General features: G+C 48.8%; 1 protein-coding gene across 2 annotated transcripts; it reads right to left on the bottom strand.

Moving 5' to 3' along the window:
- Positions 1-7,756: 7,756 nt before the first annotated feature.
- Positions 7,757-13,197, bottom strand: TMEM238L (transmembrane protein 238 like). Of its 2 annotated transcripts, none has more exons than XM_044983399.1 (2): positions 12,676-13,197; positions 7,757-9,648 (listed from the first exon to the last, which is right to left on the bottom strand). In XM_044983399.1, the coding sequence occupies exon 1, from the start codon at positions 13,122-13,124 to the stop codon at positions 12,705-12,707; it is 420 nt and encodes a 139-aa protein (XP_044839334.1). In that variant the 5' UTR covers positions 13,125-13,197; the 3' UTR covers positions 7,757-9,648; positions 12,676-12,704. The 2 variants fall into 2 exon arrangements, with proteins under 2 accessions (XP_044839334.1, XP_044839335.1); XM_044983400.1 differs by having other exon boundaries at positions 12,680-13,197.
- Between the last annotated feature and the right edge of the window lie 65 nt (positions 13,198-13,262).

Genomic DNA, 13,262 nt, shown 5'->3' with positions numbered 1-13,262 from the left:
TGTCGCCCTAGCTATTTACACCTCTGCAGTGTCTGGTCACTGGGATGCAGGAGCACCCAGCTCTGCAGCATCAGCTCTGTACATGCCCTCTGCTCCCGAAACTGACTTCCCATAAAATACCGGGTCAAATCCAAGATCTTGGTGCTTATCTTCACGGCCCCTAACAAGCTTGGCCCACGATATCTAACAGATCTCCCTGTAAACAGGGATCAGGACTGCAGTTGTCATGTCCACTCCTCCAGCACAAGGAATTGTTCATCTTGAAGGGGCAGAGGCTTGGTGCAGGGGACAGAGCATTCTCAGAGGTTGGATTGAACCTGTGGGACTCACCGCTGCAGGGGCTAAGAACTGTCTCACCCTGCACTGCTCCCAGCGCAAAGCACTCTTCTTCAAACTGCCCGAGCTAATAAAAGCTCCTAGCATTTTAAAAATACCTCTCCTCCATCATGACTTCCCACCCTGGGGAGATGAACCAGAGAAAGGAACCATGCAACAGATGCTGGTTGTATTGCTTAAGGAATCTCTGGAAGGTGCTCAGATGCCATGGTGATGGGCACAGGAGAAGAACCTACCTAGAGGAGATTATAATGCCCCCCCCTCTCTTGTGAGAACAGCTCAAGAGGCCAGCCACTTCTCCCTCTTCTGTGCTTAGCTGTGGCTGACTACTGTTGAGCCCAGGGATGGATTCTCATCTGCACTGGGTCTGTGGGGAGTGCTATGGTGAAGGGGTGAGTCTAATGAAGGCAAGGGTAGGAATCATAGAATATCAGGGTTAGAAGGGACCTCAGGAGGTCATCTAGTCTAACCTCCTGCTCAAAGCAGGACCAATCCCCAGACAGATTTTTATCCCGGTTCCCTAAATGGCCCCCTCAAGGATTGAACTCATAACCCTGGGTTGAACAGGTCAATGCTCAAACCACTGAGCTTGCTATCCCTCCCCCCTGTCTCCTGCATCTCCTCGACAAAATCCTAAGGGGTCTGCACAACCCACAGATTGCAATTGCCCCAGCTCAGCACATGCTAACCCACAATGTGCTGGCTGGAGCGTAACCACATCACTGCCCTCTGCTGATAAAACACAGAAGCAGCACTTAAGGGCTCAGCAGTTTGTGACAGAAGCTGACGGCCTGTATAGATGAGTCTCATTATGACCAGCAGCAGAGTGATGTGTCTCTTTGAGATCATCACTCGGCAAGCTGGGGCTCTGGAACCAATGGCCATGAGTTCTGGTAGCCAGGATGTGTGTGGGGTTAGGAGATATGGTGGGCTCTGTATCCAGATGGGCCATGGAATGTTAGGATGCATGTTATAAAACTAAATTGCAATACACATGGAAGCAGGCTACCATTTTTATTCACACTGATGGCAGTTAGAGTAGTGCATCATAAGTCACAACCGTTGGATCCCGCTGGATAGCTAGCCAGCCAGCTCCCCCCGTGCATGTAATGTAATCAGCCATGTTAAATTCTCCTTGCCTTCGCAATTGGGCAAGGCAAGTACAAATGCTTTCCCTGTCATCGAGGTAGGAGGAGATTTTGTGTCTGGGCAGGTACATCTACAGAACAGACTGGCAAGGCTGATTGTAGATGTACGGGTTTTTTTGGATGTTATGTGTTAAAGGAATGTTATTAAGGTTTTACAGTCAATCACTCAAAATGTAGGAAATGCCAGTATTCGGGTTGCCCATCCAACGTTAGTTTGCCCTCCCTTGTGTGGTTCATTAGGATACAGCCGTGGTTTTCAACCTGTGATCTGCGGACCTCTGGGGGTCTGCAAACTATGTTTAAGGGGTCCACAGAAGGTTGTTGTTAGCATAGAACAATAGTTTTCAACCTGTGCCCTGAGGACCCCCATATCTAAGATTTCTAAAGGGATCTGCACCTCCATTTGAAATTTTGTAGGGGTCCGCAAATGAAAACATGTTGCAAACTACTGGGATACAGTCTTGAATTACGTGGTCACATGCTATTTTTCCATCAGATCCCTGCCTCACTCAGTGCACAGAATGGGCGGTGCTCTGGGGATGGGCGGCCAAGGAGGCTGTTGTCTGCAGGTCCCCGGCTGCATTTGTTGGAGAAGTTGGGAGGTGTGCAGTAAATGAGGCAGGGGATTGCAGGAAGAAAAAGATGGTCTCATGGTTAAGGCAATTGAATGTTGCCCTGGGGGAGGGGATTTTATCCCTGCCTCTGCCACAGAGTTCCTCTGTTGCACTGGACAACTCACTGAAACCAAATTTTTCACACCAGTTGGGTGATCCTCATTTTCTGGGTGCCCAACTTGAGGCACGTGGGGTCCAACTTGCAGAAATGATGAGCTCTCACGGTGCAACTGCAGTCAGTGGGAGCAGAGCTTTGAACACACATAGTGCTACCAAATGCTAAGTGCTCTGAAAAACCAGGCCCTAGGCATCTCACATTGGGCCCCTCAAATTAGCGTATGTTCCCTACATGAATTTCCCTGTGCCCCAGTGCTGCATCTGTAAAATGGGGATGATACCACCCCCTCATCTCCCTGGGGGGCTAAATTCAGCAATGTTTTGATGCATGCAGTACTATGGTGATTAGTGCCAGAGAAAAGCCCAGGAGGAAATGACTAGCCCTGTGTTCAGAGCAGGGTTTGGATGGTGTGCAGTGAATAATGACTGACAAGGAGAAAATAAAATATTCAGTCGCTGCTTATTCAGGGAGCACTGTCCTCCCTGTGCACTGAATGAGGAAAGGTCTGCTGGGGAGGGGGGCATGGTGATTATGTAATTAAAAACTGTATTGTCGTCACATCACCAAAGCAAAGCCCAAAGGGACGTAGCCTCCTTGAAGATCAAGTGTCACCTCGATGGAGCTCCGGCTAGGTCCTAAAGATGGTCTGGCTGGATGTGTCTGTGAGAATCACTAATGGCCTTACTGCACCACCCTAGCTTTGGGTGACCACGTGATTGGTGGCCGTGTGGCTGCGTTCCTTGAGAAACATGCTTTGTAATTCATTGGCCTTCCATCCTAATCATACGTTCGTGCCAAGAAAGCTGCTGAACCCAAGCCAGTGCTGAGGAGGGCAGTTGCAGGGTTCAGCGACAAAAATCCTCACAGTTGATCTTGTCCTACCACTTAATATGGAGCACATGGTGAAGATGACAAGAATTGAAAACCTCAATCTGCGGCTCTTCAGTCTTCCTCAATCCACGTTTCACTGCGTACAATAGAGGTGTTATAAGCGTGGCTCTAGTCTATAGATCCGCAGCTTTGTGGTAAGCTTGATGTCACGACTTTACCATAGAGGCAGCTGAAGGGACTGGAACATGGAGGTGGCTGCATCATGGAACTGAAGGGACTGGAACATGGAGGTGACTGGAACATGGCTCCAGCTGCATCATACATATGCATAAGGGGCCTGAATTAAGGTTACATGGGCAACCTTAACTCTGGCTTTTCCTAACTTCTGAAGTCTTGATTTTTCAACCTTCATAATGTTCTTGTAACTTTGTTTTATAACTATTTCTTACTTTTAAACTTAAAAATTGAAAAAACCTCCCAAAAATTCCATCCTGTAAAACCACATTGAGTCTCCACCTGGGTCATCAGCAGAATTGGGATCTTCAGATCCATGGTCCTCTAACACTTGAGCTAACAGAGTAACTGGTAGCAGTAGAAGGTTGTTACCTTTTATGTGAACCTATCACTAGAGGGTGATGGGGACACATACTTTGCCAGTAGGTTTTTTCACAGCTGTTTTCTGGACAGCAAAGGAATGCTGCTCTACTGTTTATAGCCTCTTCTGCCCCCTCCCATTCTGCTCTTAATGTCCCCCCCCTGCTCCTATCCCTGTCTGCCTCTGATGGGATCATCTCAACTCCTGCTTGTCCTACCACTGCCTCCCTTGCTTCTGGCTCTGCCCTCCTCCTTTGCCCCAACTCCTTCCCATGTTCCATGCCTCCTGCACCTCTGCTGCCATCTGCTCCTGCTCTGTTCCCCCTCCCAGCTCTTGTGTCTAACTCCCCCTAGTTCCTCAGCCCCTGCCCTGTGTCCAGGGCCGGCTCCAGACCCCAGCGCGCCAAGCACGCGCTTGGGGCGGAGTCCCAGTGGGAGGGCGGCAGGCGGCTCCGACAGACCTCCCGCAGACGCGCCTGTGGAGGGGCCGCTGGTCCCGCGGCTTCAGTGGAGCATCCGCAGGCATGCCTGCGGGAGGTCCACCAGAGCCACGGGGCCAGCGGACCCTCCACAGGCGCGTCTGCGGGAGGTCCACCGGAGCCGCGGGACCGGCGACCACTAGAGTGCCCCCCGTGGCGTGCTGCCGTGCTTGGGGCGGCGGAAATCCTAGAGCCGCCCCTGCCTGTGTCTCTTCTCTGCCTCCCTATTCCTCCCCCTCTGCATCTGAGTCCAGTGGCTTTCGGCTTTCACAATGCCTGGGTGCCAGCAAAGGGGGCATAGAAAACCCTGCTCTCAGCTCTGTAGCAATTGCAAAGAGAGCACAGCTCAGCCCTGGGATGGAGCATGCTCAGTTGCATTATAGGGATGGCACATGCATAGTCCAGTCCATACACAGGAGCTGAGGGGGTGGCACATGCTCAGTGCAGATGGAACCTCAGTGCAAACTCTAACAAATCACTATGAAGCATGTGTGAGCTGAGATTTTTTCAAAGGTTTATAATTTGGCCAAATTTGGGCCAAGTTATCCTAGGGATGGCAAAAGGCAAATCCTTGACACAAAAGTCACTTGTATGCGTGTGTGTGTACGTATGTGTGTACACACACACACACACACACACACACACACACACACACACACACACACACACACACACACACACCCCGAGAGAGACAGAGACAGTCCCTGCTCCAAAGCATGGGGGCACTAGAAACAATGGCAAGAAATTTAATTATTTTGAACACTGGCACAACATCACATTTTCTCCAGCCTCATTCTCAGACAGGGTCCAACTGAGGTGGGCATCCGGCATGGGAAATTTCAGCCCAAATGGTTTGAATTTGGCAAAGTTATAATCAATTGAAAACAGAGACTTATAATGGACAGTGATGGGTAACTTAACTACAGGATTCAAAGTGGTAGCCTTGTTAGTCTGTATTTTCCACTGCATGCATCTGATGAAGTGGGTTTTAGCCCATGAAAGCTTATGCTCAAATAAATGTGTTAGTCTCTAAGGTGCCACAAGTACTCCTCGTTCTTTTAACTACAGGAGTCACTATCAGCACTGCTCAGAATATACACACGCTAAATATTTTCAATTTTTTATGACTTTCCCTTATCTGCCTAGCTGTAAGTCTTGAGAGACAATCTCCTACACCCATCACACACATAAAACCACTGTGTGCATCCTTCCCCTCCCACTGGCTTTTGCCAATAGCCGACAGTAGCTAAAAGATCTAAATGCACCAGGGTTCCTTTGAATCACAGCTGCTGTCCGGAATTGCTGAGCAGATGATTGCTTGGCATATGGAATGATATTGCCATAACAGTTATTAATTGAGGCAAGCTGCATTGCCTCGGATGTTCTAATGGCAGCAGTAAATACTGATTTTCCTATCAGAGGGAAGAGCTGCTTTCAAGTGTAACTGATGAGATTTTAGATTACCCAGTGCTCATGTATTATTCCTTCTAGGGTGCACTCTGGCTTTCAGAGCTCACAGCAGGAAATGGAAGTGACAGCATCACTTTGTGCTCAGCGGACCAGCATCATCCTGCACAGGAAACAAAGTAACAGCACATTCTCGCCTAGCAGGGTAAGAGGCTGCAAAGCCAGTTTGAGGCTGTTCTTTCCTTCAGATGTCTAGCACACAGCACAAGATGGGACCTACAGGTGCCTAGTCTGCCTAGAGAGATGGTTTATGCTGTGAAAAGTTTAGCACTAAAATCAATTCTGGAGGACGTTATTAGCAGGACCTTCATTTGGGTCCATCTCTTCCTCCATCCATGTCACTGGGACTTTTGTCTTTTACTGAAACAGATTCAGGCACACAGACTTACCCAGGGCTGGTCACACGTAAAGCAGGGAGCTCATGGCATTTCTCCCCCTCCCCCTGCAATCCCAGGGTCAGGGCTTTGGGGGATGTTGGCTGAAAAGTTCCCCCTCTAGGGCTGCCATGAAAACAAAATAAAAACCAAAACACAGGTGGGTGCATATGTTGGAGTCCTTCTGTATCAAGCCAACACCAGCATCATCCCACAGCCCAAACACATGGGGAGTATTTCTAAAGCCTTGACTCTACACCATACTTCCTGCATAGCAGGGATAAGTAGCCGAAAAGGACTGATGTTTGTCTATGTTAAATAGAAATGTGCTGAAAAGTAAGTAGAGACCAGGTCTCAGGACCTACATTTAGGCTTGATAATAGCAAGGCCTGGTAAATTGTGGGTGAAGTCAAGCGAGACAGCTTTGAGGCAAGTTAGACAGAACCCCAGGTCATATTGTAAATGTGTTTGGTTCTAACTGGTTTTAATTAGAGCCTCAGCTGAAATGGGACTGGTCTGGGAGAGTAGCAATCCTAGAAAGGGTAGTATGCTAATCTTAGATTAGTGCACTCCTTCCCCATCACCATACCATTAGCGAAAGGATTACAAAGGGTTACATACCCGTTCTTTTTATCCAGGGACTAATCACCCCTGCATGAACTACTTCAACTTGGAATGTGAGTAGAATTGCAGCATATGGTTGTATTGTAATTCCCATTTGCTTTAATCAACTATTCTATTTGAAATAAAGTCTTTGATTCCATCACACAGTGTCTCTCTCTTTGTTCTCCCCTACAGTAAATTATCTGTAACTGCCCCAAAGGTCAGAACCTAAAGAAGTTGATTTGGTTATTGGTATTACTTCCACTCAAAATATTAACTGAAAATATTTAAATCAAAGGTTACACAGGATACTGCCTGGACAGTGAGTTTTCACTACATCCTACCAGGCCATCTCAGCCTGGGCCAGGCTTGATGCTTTTGCTTGGTGCCCAGTCTGGACATTGTCTATGTTTAGCTTTTTTTTGGGGGGGCAGCAGGGAAGGGGTTAAGAGGAGAAATAATATGACTCAATATTAAATTGCTCCTGATCTTTCACCCTCTCCTCACCCTCATCCCTTGCTGCATTAGATCCCAGGAGCCTTGTAGCCAACACTCCTCCATACGTAGGGGACACAGTTCATCAAGCTCTCCTCCTGCCTAGCCTCCCACTCAGAGCCCAAATGGAGCCAGGGGCCTTGCCTAGGCCCTAAGGAAAGCCTGGATGAAGAGACTGATCTAGGAACGTGGGGGTAGCCCCTGAATGCCACACTCTTACCCTTACAACCCCTCTATTGCACACATTGAGCATGAAGGCTCCAGAAGGACTAAGAGGCAGATTTTTAAAGGTATTTACATGCCTAAAGCTGTAGATACTGGGCTTTTCTAAAGCACCTGTAATAGGTGCAGGAGAATCTCCCGCTTTACACCTAAGGGAAGCAAAGACTGCAGGTGTGTGTATTAAGGAGCCAAGGCTTTATTTGAAAATCTAACTAGGCATCTGCCAGCTCCTAAATCTTTTGGAAATCCAGGCCCCTGCCCAGGGTCCCACAGGAGGTCAGTGGAACAGCAGAAATTGAATCCAGCTCCCCATAGGCCCAGGGCACAGCCCTGACCAGAAGGCCAGGCCCTGCCCTATGCCTGCTGCTGGCAAGTCTCATGACCTGAATCTAAGGTGGAAGCAGTTTCCCACCAGTGACTCCTCCACCCAGCTGTTCTAAGGGGTAAGCTGTGCTCTGCCAGCAGTTGCCATTCTCAGGGGTGGAGCATGAAAGATCTCAGAGAGAGCTAGGCTCTGCAACCACGTCTCAGGAGCTTGGACTGGACTCAGAACAGCAGAGGCAGCCAGCAAGGAGCCAAGATCACTGGTAGGATACAGGCAGCCCCAGTTTACTCGTGGTGTGGTTGGGCATTGAGGAAGAATGCTTGATTAGCTTATAAGTACCCACATGAGGAGCAAAGAAGAAGTAATGGACTCTTCACTCCAGCAGAGAAAGGTCTAACAATCCCCTGTTCTGAAACAAGCTGGACAAATTCAGAATGGAAATAAGATGTACATTTTATCAGTAAGTAATTAACCATTGGTGGATTCTCCATCACTGACAATTTTTCAATCAAGACTGGAGGTTTTCCTAAAGAATCTGCTCTAGGAATTGTTCTCAGGCCTGTGAATTGATACTGCTGTGCCCTGTCCTGCCTCTCCTCCCCACAGCTAGAGTAAAGAAAGAGTGGGAGTTTTTGCACCTTTGCCTTCTAGCCCATCAGCATTACTTCTAGTGCCCCTTGCCAGAGCCAGCAGAGGACGGGGAGCCCCAGCACTGATCAGGTGGTACAAAAAGTTCCCTCTGATTTGCTTTTCTGTTATTTCACTTAATGTGTCTTTACTCAGCTACTCTGAAGTGCACAGGTTTGGAGAGGTCACTATAGACACCCAAGCCTCACCAGGGTACCTGTTCCTTAGAGGAGCAGGCAGCCCTGTCCCAGGCTCAGGTTACCTAGTACGTTCCACTGCAAGAGCCTAGTCATCTGCTAACAACTTTGGCGAAGGGGCTGCTGTGGAGAACTCCAGCCTGAATAGCTGGAGTTTGGCAGAGTGTTTGACATTTCAGCCATAGGTCAGCCATTTTAAAGAAGCGGGGGAGAAGGGGAGGAGGAGAAGAGAATCCATTGTTTGACTTGTGTTCAAGAGATTCTTGGAGTTGTTTTGTTGAGACACTACCACTCCCTTGATGGTGAGCAGGGAACTTAAAACTTGGCAGAGAGGTGCCTTTGCTAATCCACTGAAAAAAAAAAAATCTACCCTCCTTTGACAGTTCTAAGCCTTGGAAAATCTGTTTTAAAACTACATTTAAAAACCATCTCCATTAAGGGAGTGGTAAGGTGGCAGAGTCATGCACTCAGAAGTTAACTGCCTGAATGCAGGTTTCTCTCCACGCACTGTTAATTCAGCCTATATACATTATGACAGTAATTATATTACCACACACTGTTTTCCATAAAACCCATCCCTCATTCCCATCCACGAGGGATGAAATCTAGAAAAACATTTTGCATGACCCCAGTTCACACAATGCTCTTTGGAACATTTCAAACTATCCATCATGTTCTCAATAAATATAATTTTAATATATTTAAAAACCTCAAGTTCCCCCATTCTCTTATGGGAAGAGCTGCGCATAAAATTAAACTCCAATACCTGTAAACATTAGGAAGACAGCATAAAAAGAATTGGTGAATATTACTTCAAAGGAGCAAGTCTCAACATGGGTCTCATGCATCATACAGGAGGCAAATGTTGTACACAGAGGGTGCCATACATACTGGGGCAATATAAAAAATAATGGCATACAAAATATAAATACACTTTACTTAAGGCTCAGCTTGTGAAAATTCTTAATGAAGATGCAATACTGAAGTCATTGACCAGTCTCAAGAGAGATCCCCATTGTGAGAGCACATGTCCTAGGTCAGCGATCACATTTGGGCAGACTTGCATTTTAAAAGCCTGCGAAGTATAACACTTTGGCAGAACAGTCTTAGCAAAATGAGCGCCCTCCACCGGATGCAGCTTGACGACTCCAGCTCAGGATTCTTCCAGCTCAGGATTCCAAGTGGTGAGTATGCACAAGGACAATATTTCCAGGTATTCTAAAAAGCAAAGGTACAACTTTATTGGTTTCCATTCATCCACTCCCAGAGTTCACATTAGTAACTCAGAGGACTCTACTGAAGTATTACTTCCTTCAATGTTTGAAGGCATCAGGACATATAGAAGAAGCCATCATTATCAGAAATAGCATCTGCACAGACCTTACCAGTGAGAAGTGGTGTTTTAGCAATTCTTAGATTTTCTATATTAGAGACTAGATCACTGGCCATCAGCTGAGGCAGGGAGAAGCTGGATGCGTGTGAAGCCATTCTCTCTACTCCTACTTTCCATGTCTGACATCTAGCCAGAATGCCAAGGACATGCTACAGTGCAGGATGAGCAGAGACTAAGTTGGGCCAATCACTAGTGCTGCAGGGTCCCAGCTCTGGTGAGTGCCTGGTTGAGGCCAGTTTAAAGCTGTATAACAGTACATGAGTATGGCCAGCTCCACAATGCATTCTTGCTATGCAGAGGGTTTCATTGCAAGAATGAATATTAGCGTTAAGCTAGGTATATACTTAAGCCACTACAGCAGTAGCACTCCAGTGTGGACACTACCTACATCGACTAGAGGGATTCTCTCATCAGCATAAGTGATCCACCTCTCCCCAGAGGAGGTAGGTGCTAGGTCACCAGAAGAGCTGTCAACCTACTGCTGTCTACACTGGGACTTTGGCTGCCTTAACTGCTCAGGGGTGTGGATTTTTACACCCTTGGCTGACAGTTAAACTGATCTAATTTTCTAGTATAGACTAGGCTTAAGTGGACAGAAACATTTTTAGAGTGACCCAGCACCATGGAGATTGGTGTTAGGTCAGCAGAGCTATGTCCCTCAGGCATGTAGATTTTTCATACCTAGGAGATGTAGCTATGCCAGCGTAAATTTCCAGCTTAGACCAGCCCTTAGAGGGAGATGGTTATTCCACTATAATAGACCCATACAACTGCTTTCAAAACACTAGAAATTTCAGTCTGGTCAGCCCTGGAAGATTCCACTGACTGGAGAATTAGTAAGATTATGACATCACAAGAATCATTAGAATGTTGAACAAGGGACAAAAGTTTAGTTAAACTATTTAGAACTTGTGGAAGTGTATTTTACTCCAGTGACTAACAGTCTGTTAAATTCAGCCTACACCTAGCGTTAAACTGAGTGTGCACAAAGCACATGCTCTGACCCCCATAGGTCCTTCAGGAAAAGGACAGCTTTGACCAGAAAGTGACATTCTTAATATTTCTAAAGGTGGCAAACAAGTAGGGAAGAGATGCTGGTGTTATATTAGTGATTATATTCTCCCTTTGTGGGCAACAGCATCCAACAGGCTAGTGAAAAACTAACAGAATAGCATGGCTCATGAGATCTACCTCTAAAGACACAAACTGGAAAAGAGCTTACACATTAAGCTTTAAATCCACTTCTGTCTTGTGTATCAGGGAAGAGGAACTAGGAAAGGGTTCCTTAAAGAACTGGAGTTGATTAACATGACAGTTGCTTCAAAAACCTATGTAGATGAGGAGGCAGCAATCTCAAAACTTGTGATCTAGTCTACTTAGAATACTTTGCAAATTGGTGTCAGCTTTATAACACCATTGAGCTTTCTTCCATTCCCCTGCACCCTGCCAATACAAATCCTTGGGGGAAGGGAAGGTGGTAGGGGAAGTCCAGCAGCTGTGTGAGAGATCAGCACCATTCATATGCCAGCCAAAGGCATTAACACTCAGCTGGAAGGCAGGTGAGAGAAGTCCCCATTACACCCCAGGCTGACTGTCAAGGATTTTACAAAGCAGTCACCTTCCTCTCTAGGCTGAAATCCCATGAGATTTGAACAACATTACAGGCTTGGCTACACACCCAAGTTATTTGGGAATAAGGTAGGGGGTGAATTTAAAGTGGAAGAGCTATTTCTGAAGCTCTGTTTAGCTGCGCTCCAAGAAATTCACTGAAGACTGATCTGGAAAACAGTGACAGATCCCTTCAACCTAAAGCAACAGAGCTAATTTGTTACAACACGGGGTTTTCCCTTAAGGTACAACTCAAGGCAAGTTGGGTCAGTGTGCAAGAGCAGCTGGCTAGCTCACCACAGGCTTATACACCACCATATTAAATACTCCAGTTCATTCAGAGCTGTAACATTTTCCAGATTGTTTCAAACCCACATAAGCTCTGCTGGTGCCAAACCCACTGCATCAATGTAAATCGTATTTTACAGTGAGACTCACACCAGAGCATCCACAGCAGTGGCTAGAAAGCACTGGCAATAAATGGGCATAAGCACTGGACCTGCAGTACAGATGTACTTGTCTCTCTTCAGTAAATGCTCTCTAATGCTTGCTACTTAAAACAGCCATCCCCTTGCTGCAGTAATTGAACAATATCCGTTTACATAGGCCACAATCCAATCTGGTCACCCAGGGGCCATCTATTGATTGGACACAGAAGAAAGTAATGAGGCATCTATGCTAGACATGCAGCTGTGGGTACAGCTACTGGACATGTCACAGAGGGGAGCAGCTGGTTTGGTTCAAGTCAGCCAAGGAATTGGTGGCTTTAGAAAAGCAGCTTTTCCCAGCTGCTGGCCAAAGGACTGGGCAGTGGGTGCATAAGGTGCAAGAGAGTTTCTGCTCACCAAAGGGTTAAACAGACATTACCTTAGGGGCTCCTTTGCGGCTCTCTCCGCAGCAAGCTCACCCTCAGGGGCAGCAGGGTCCATCCAGCGGCCTGAGCAGGGGCTCGGAGGACACCTGGGTTGGAGTCCTGCCCCTGTGGTTTGTGCAGCCAGCCGCCATCGGCCATCACCCCATAGAGCCCCCTGGCGGCTCCAGCCGGGGCCCCAGGCCTGCGCTCCAGGCTCGCCCTGCCCTGTGCACCGCTCCTGCGCTGGAGAGAGGCTGCACCCCGTGCAGAGCCAGCGGACCTAGTCCTGCGTCCCGGGGCTCCTGCACCGGACACCAGCTCCGCGCCCCGGTCCCTCACCCGGGAGCTCGCCCTGCCCTGGGCGCGCCAAGCGGAGGGCACTAGCGGTTACCTGCCTCTGCGGGCGCCGCGGGCGGACTCTCACACCAGCCGGTCCCCGTGCGCCCCCGGGCTCTCCATGGCGCACAGGTGGCGAAGCTCCAGCGGCCCGGGGGCCGGCGGGGAAGGGCCGGGCAGCGGCGGGCGGTGCTGGGACAGGCGCTCCGAGAGTTTACTGGCCAGGCGGAGCAGGCTGGAGCGCGGCGCGGGCGCGGGGCTGCGGGCCCCGGGGGGCAGCTCGGAGGCCGGCACCCCGCGCAGGTTCCCCGCGTACCACAGCAGCCAGCAGAGCAGCGAGAGGAAGAGCAGCAGCGCGCCGGACAGCACCAGGCAGTCCCCGTACGGCCGCCCAGCCCGGGCCGGCTGCGCCACCGACCCCACCAGCACCAACGCCAGCCCGGCCGCGTCCAGGGCCAGCGCCCCAAGCAGGAAAACCGCGCAGCGCCCACAGCCGTAGGCCATAGCGGCCACACCTGCAGCGCCGCGCACTTTGCTAGGGCTGGCTAGAGTAGCTGTTGACCCCGCCTCCTGTACATATAGCGCAAACCACGCCCACTCCATAGCCGTTCGCGCCCACCTGGTCTTTATAAAGCCTAGACC

Source organism: Mauremys mutica, chromosome 12 (genome assembly GCF_020497125.1).
Source record: "Mauremys mutica isolate MM-2020 ecotype Southern chromosome 12, ASM2049712v1, whole genome shotgun sequence".
NCBI classification, from domain to species: Eukaryota; Metazoa; Chordata; order Testudines; family Geoemydidae; genus Mauremys; species Mauremys mutica.
The sequence above is the reverse complement of the archived record's forward strand: the minus strand, read 5'-3'. Positions and strand labels throughout refer to the sequence as shown.

Bases quoted from the DNA above. Each gene is read 5' to 3' on its own strand.
- TMEM238L (XM_044983399.1), bottom strand. From the start codon at position 13,124: ATGGCCTACGGCTGTGGGCGCTGCGCGGTTTTCCTGCTTGGGGCGCTG.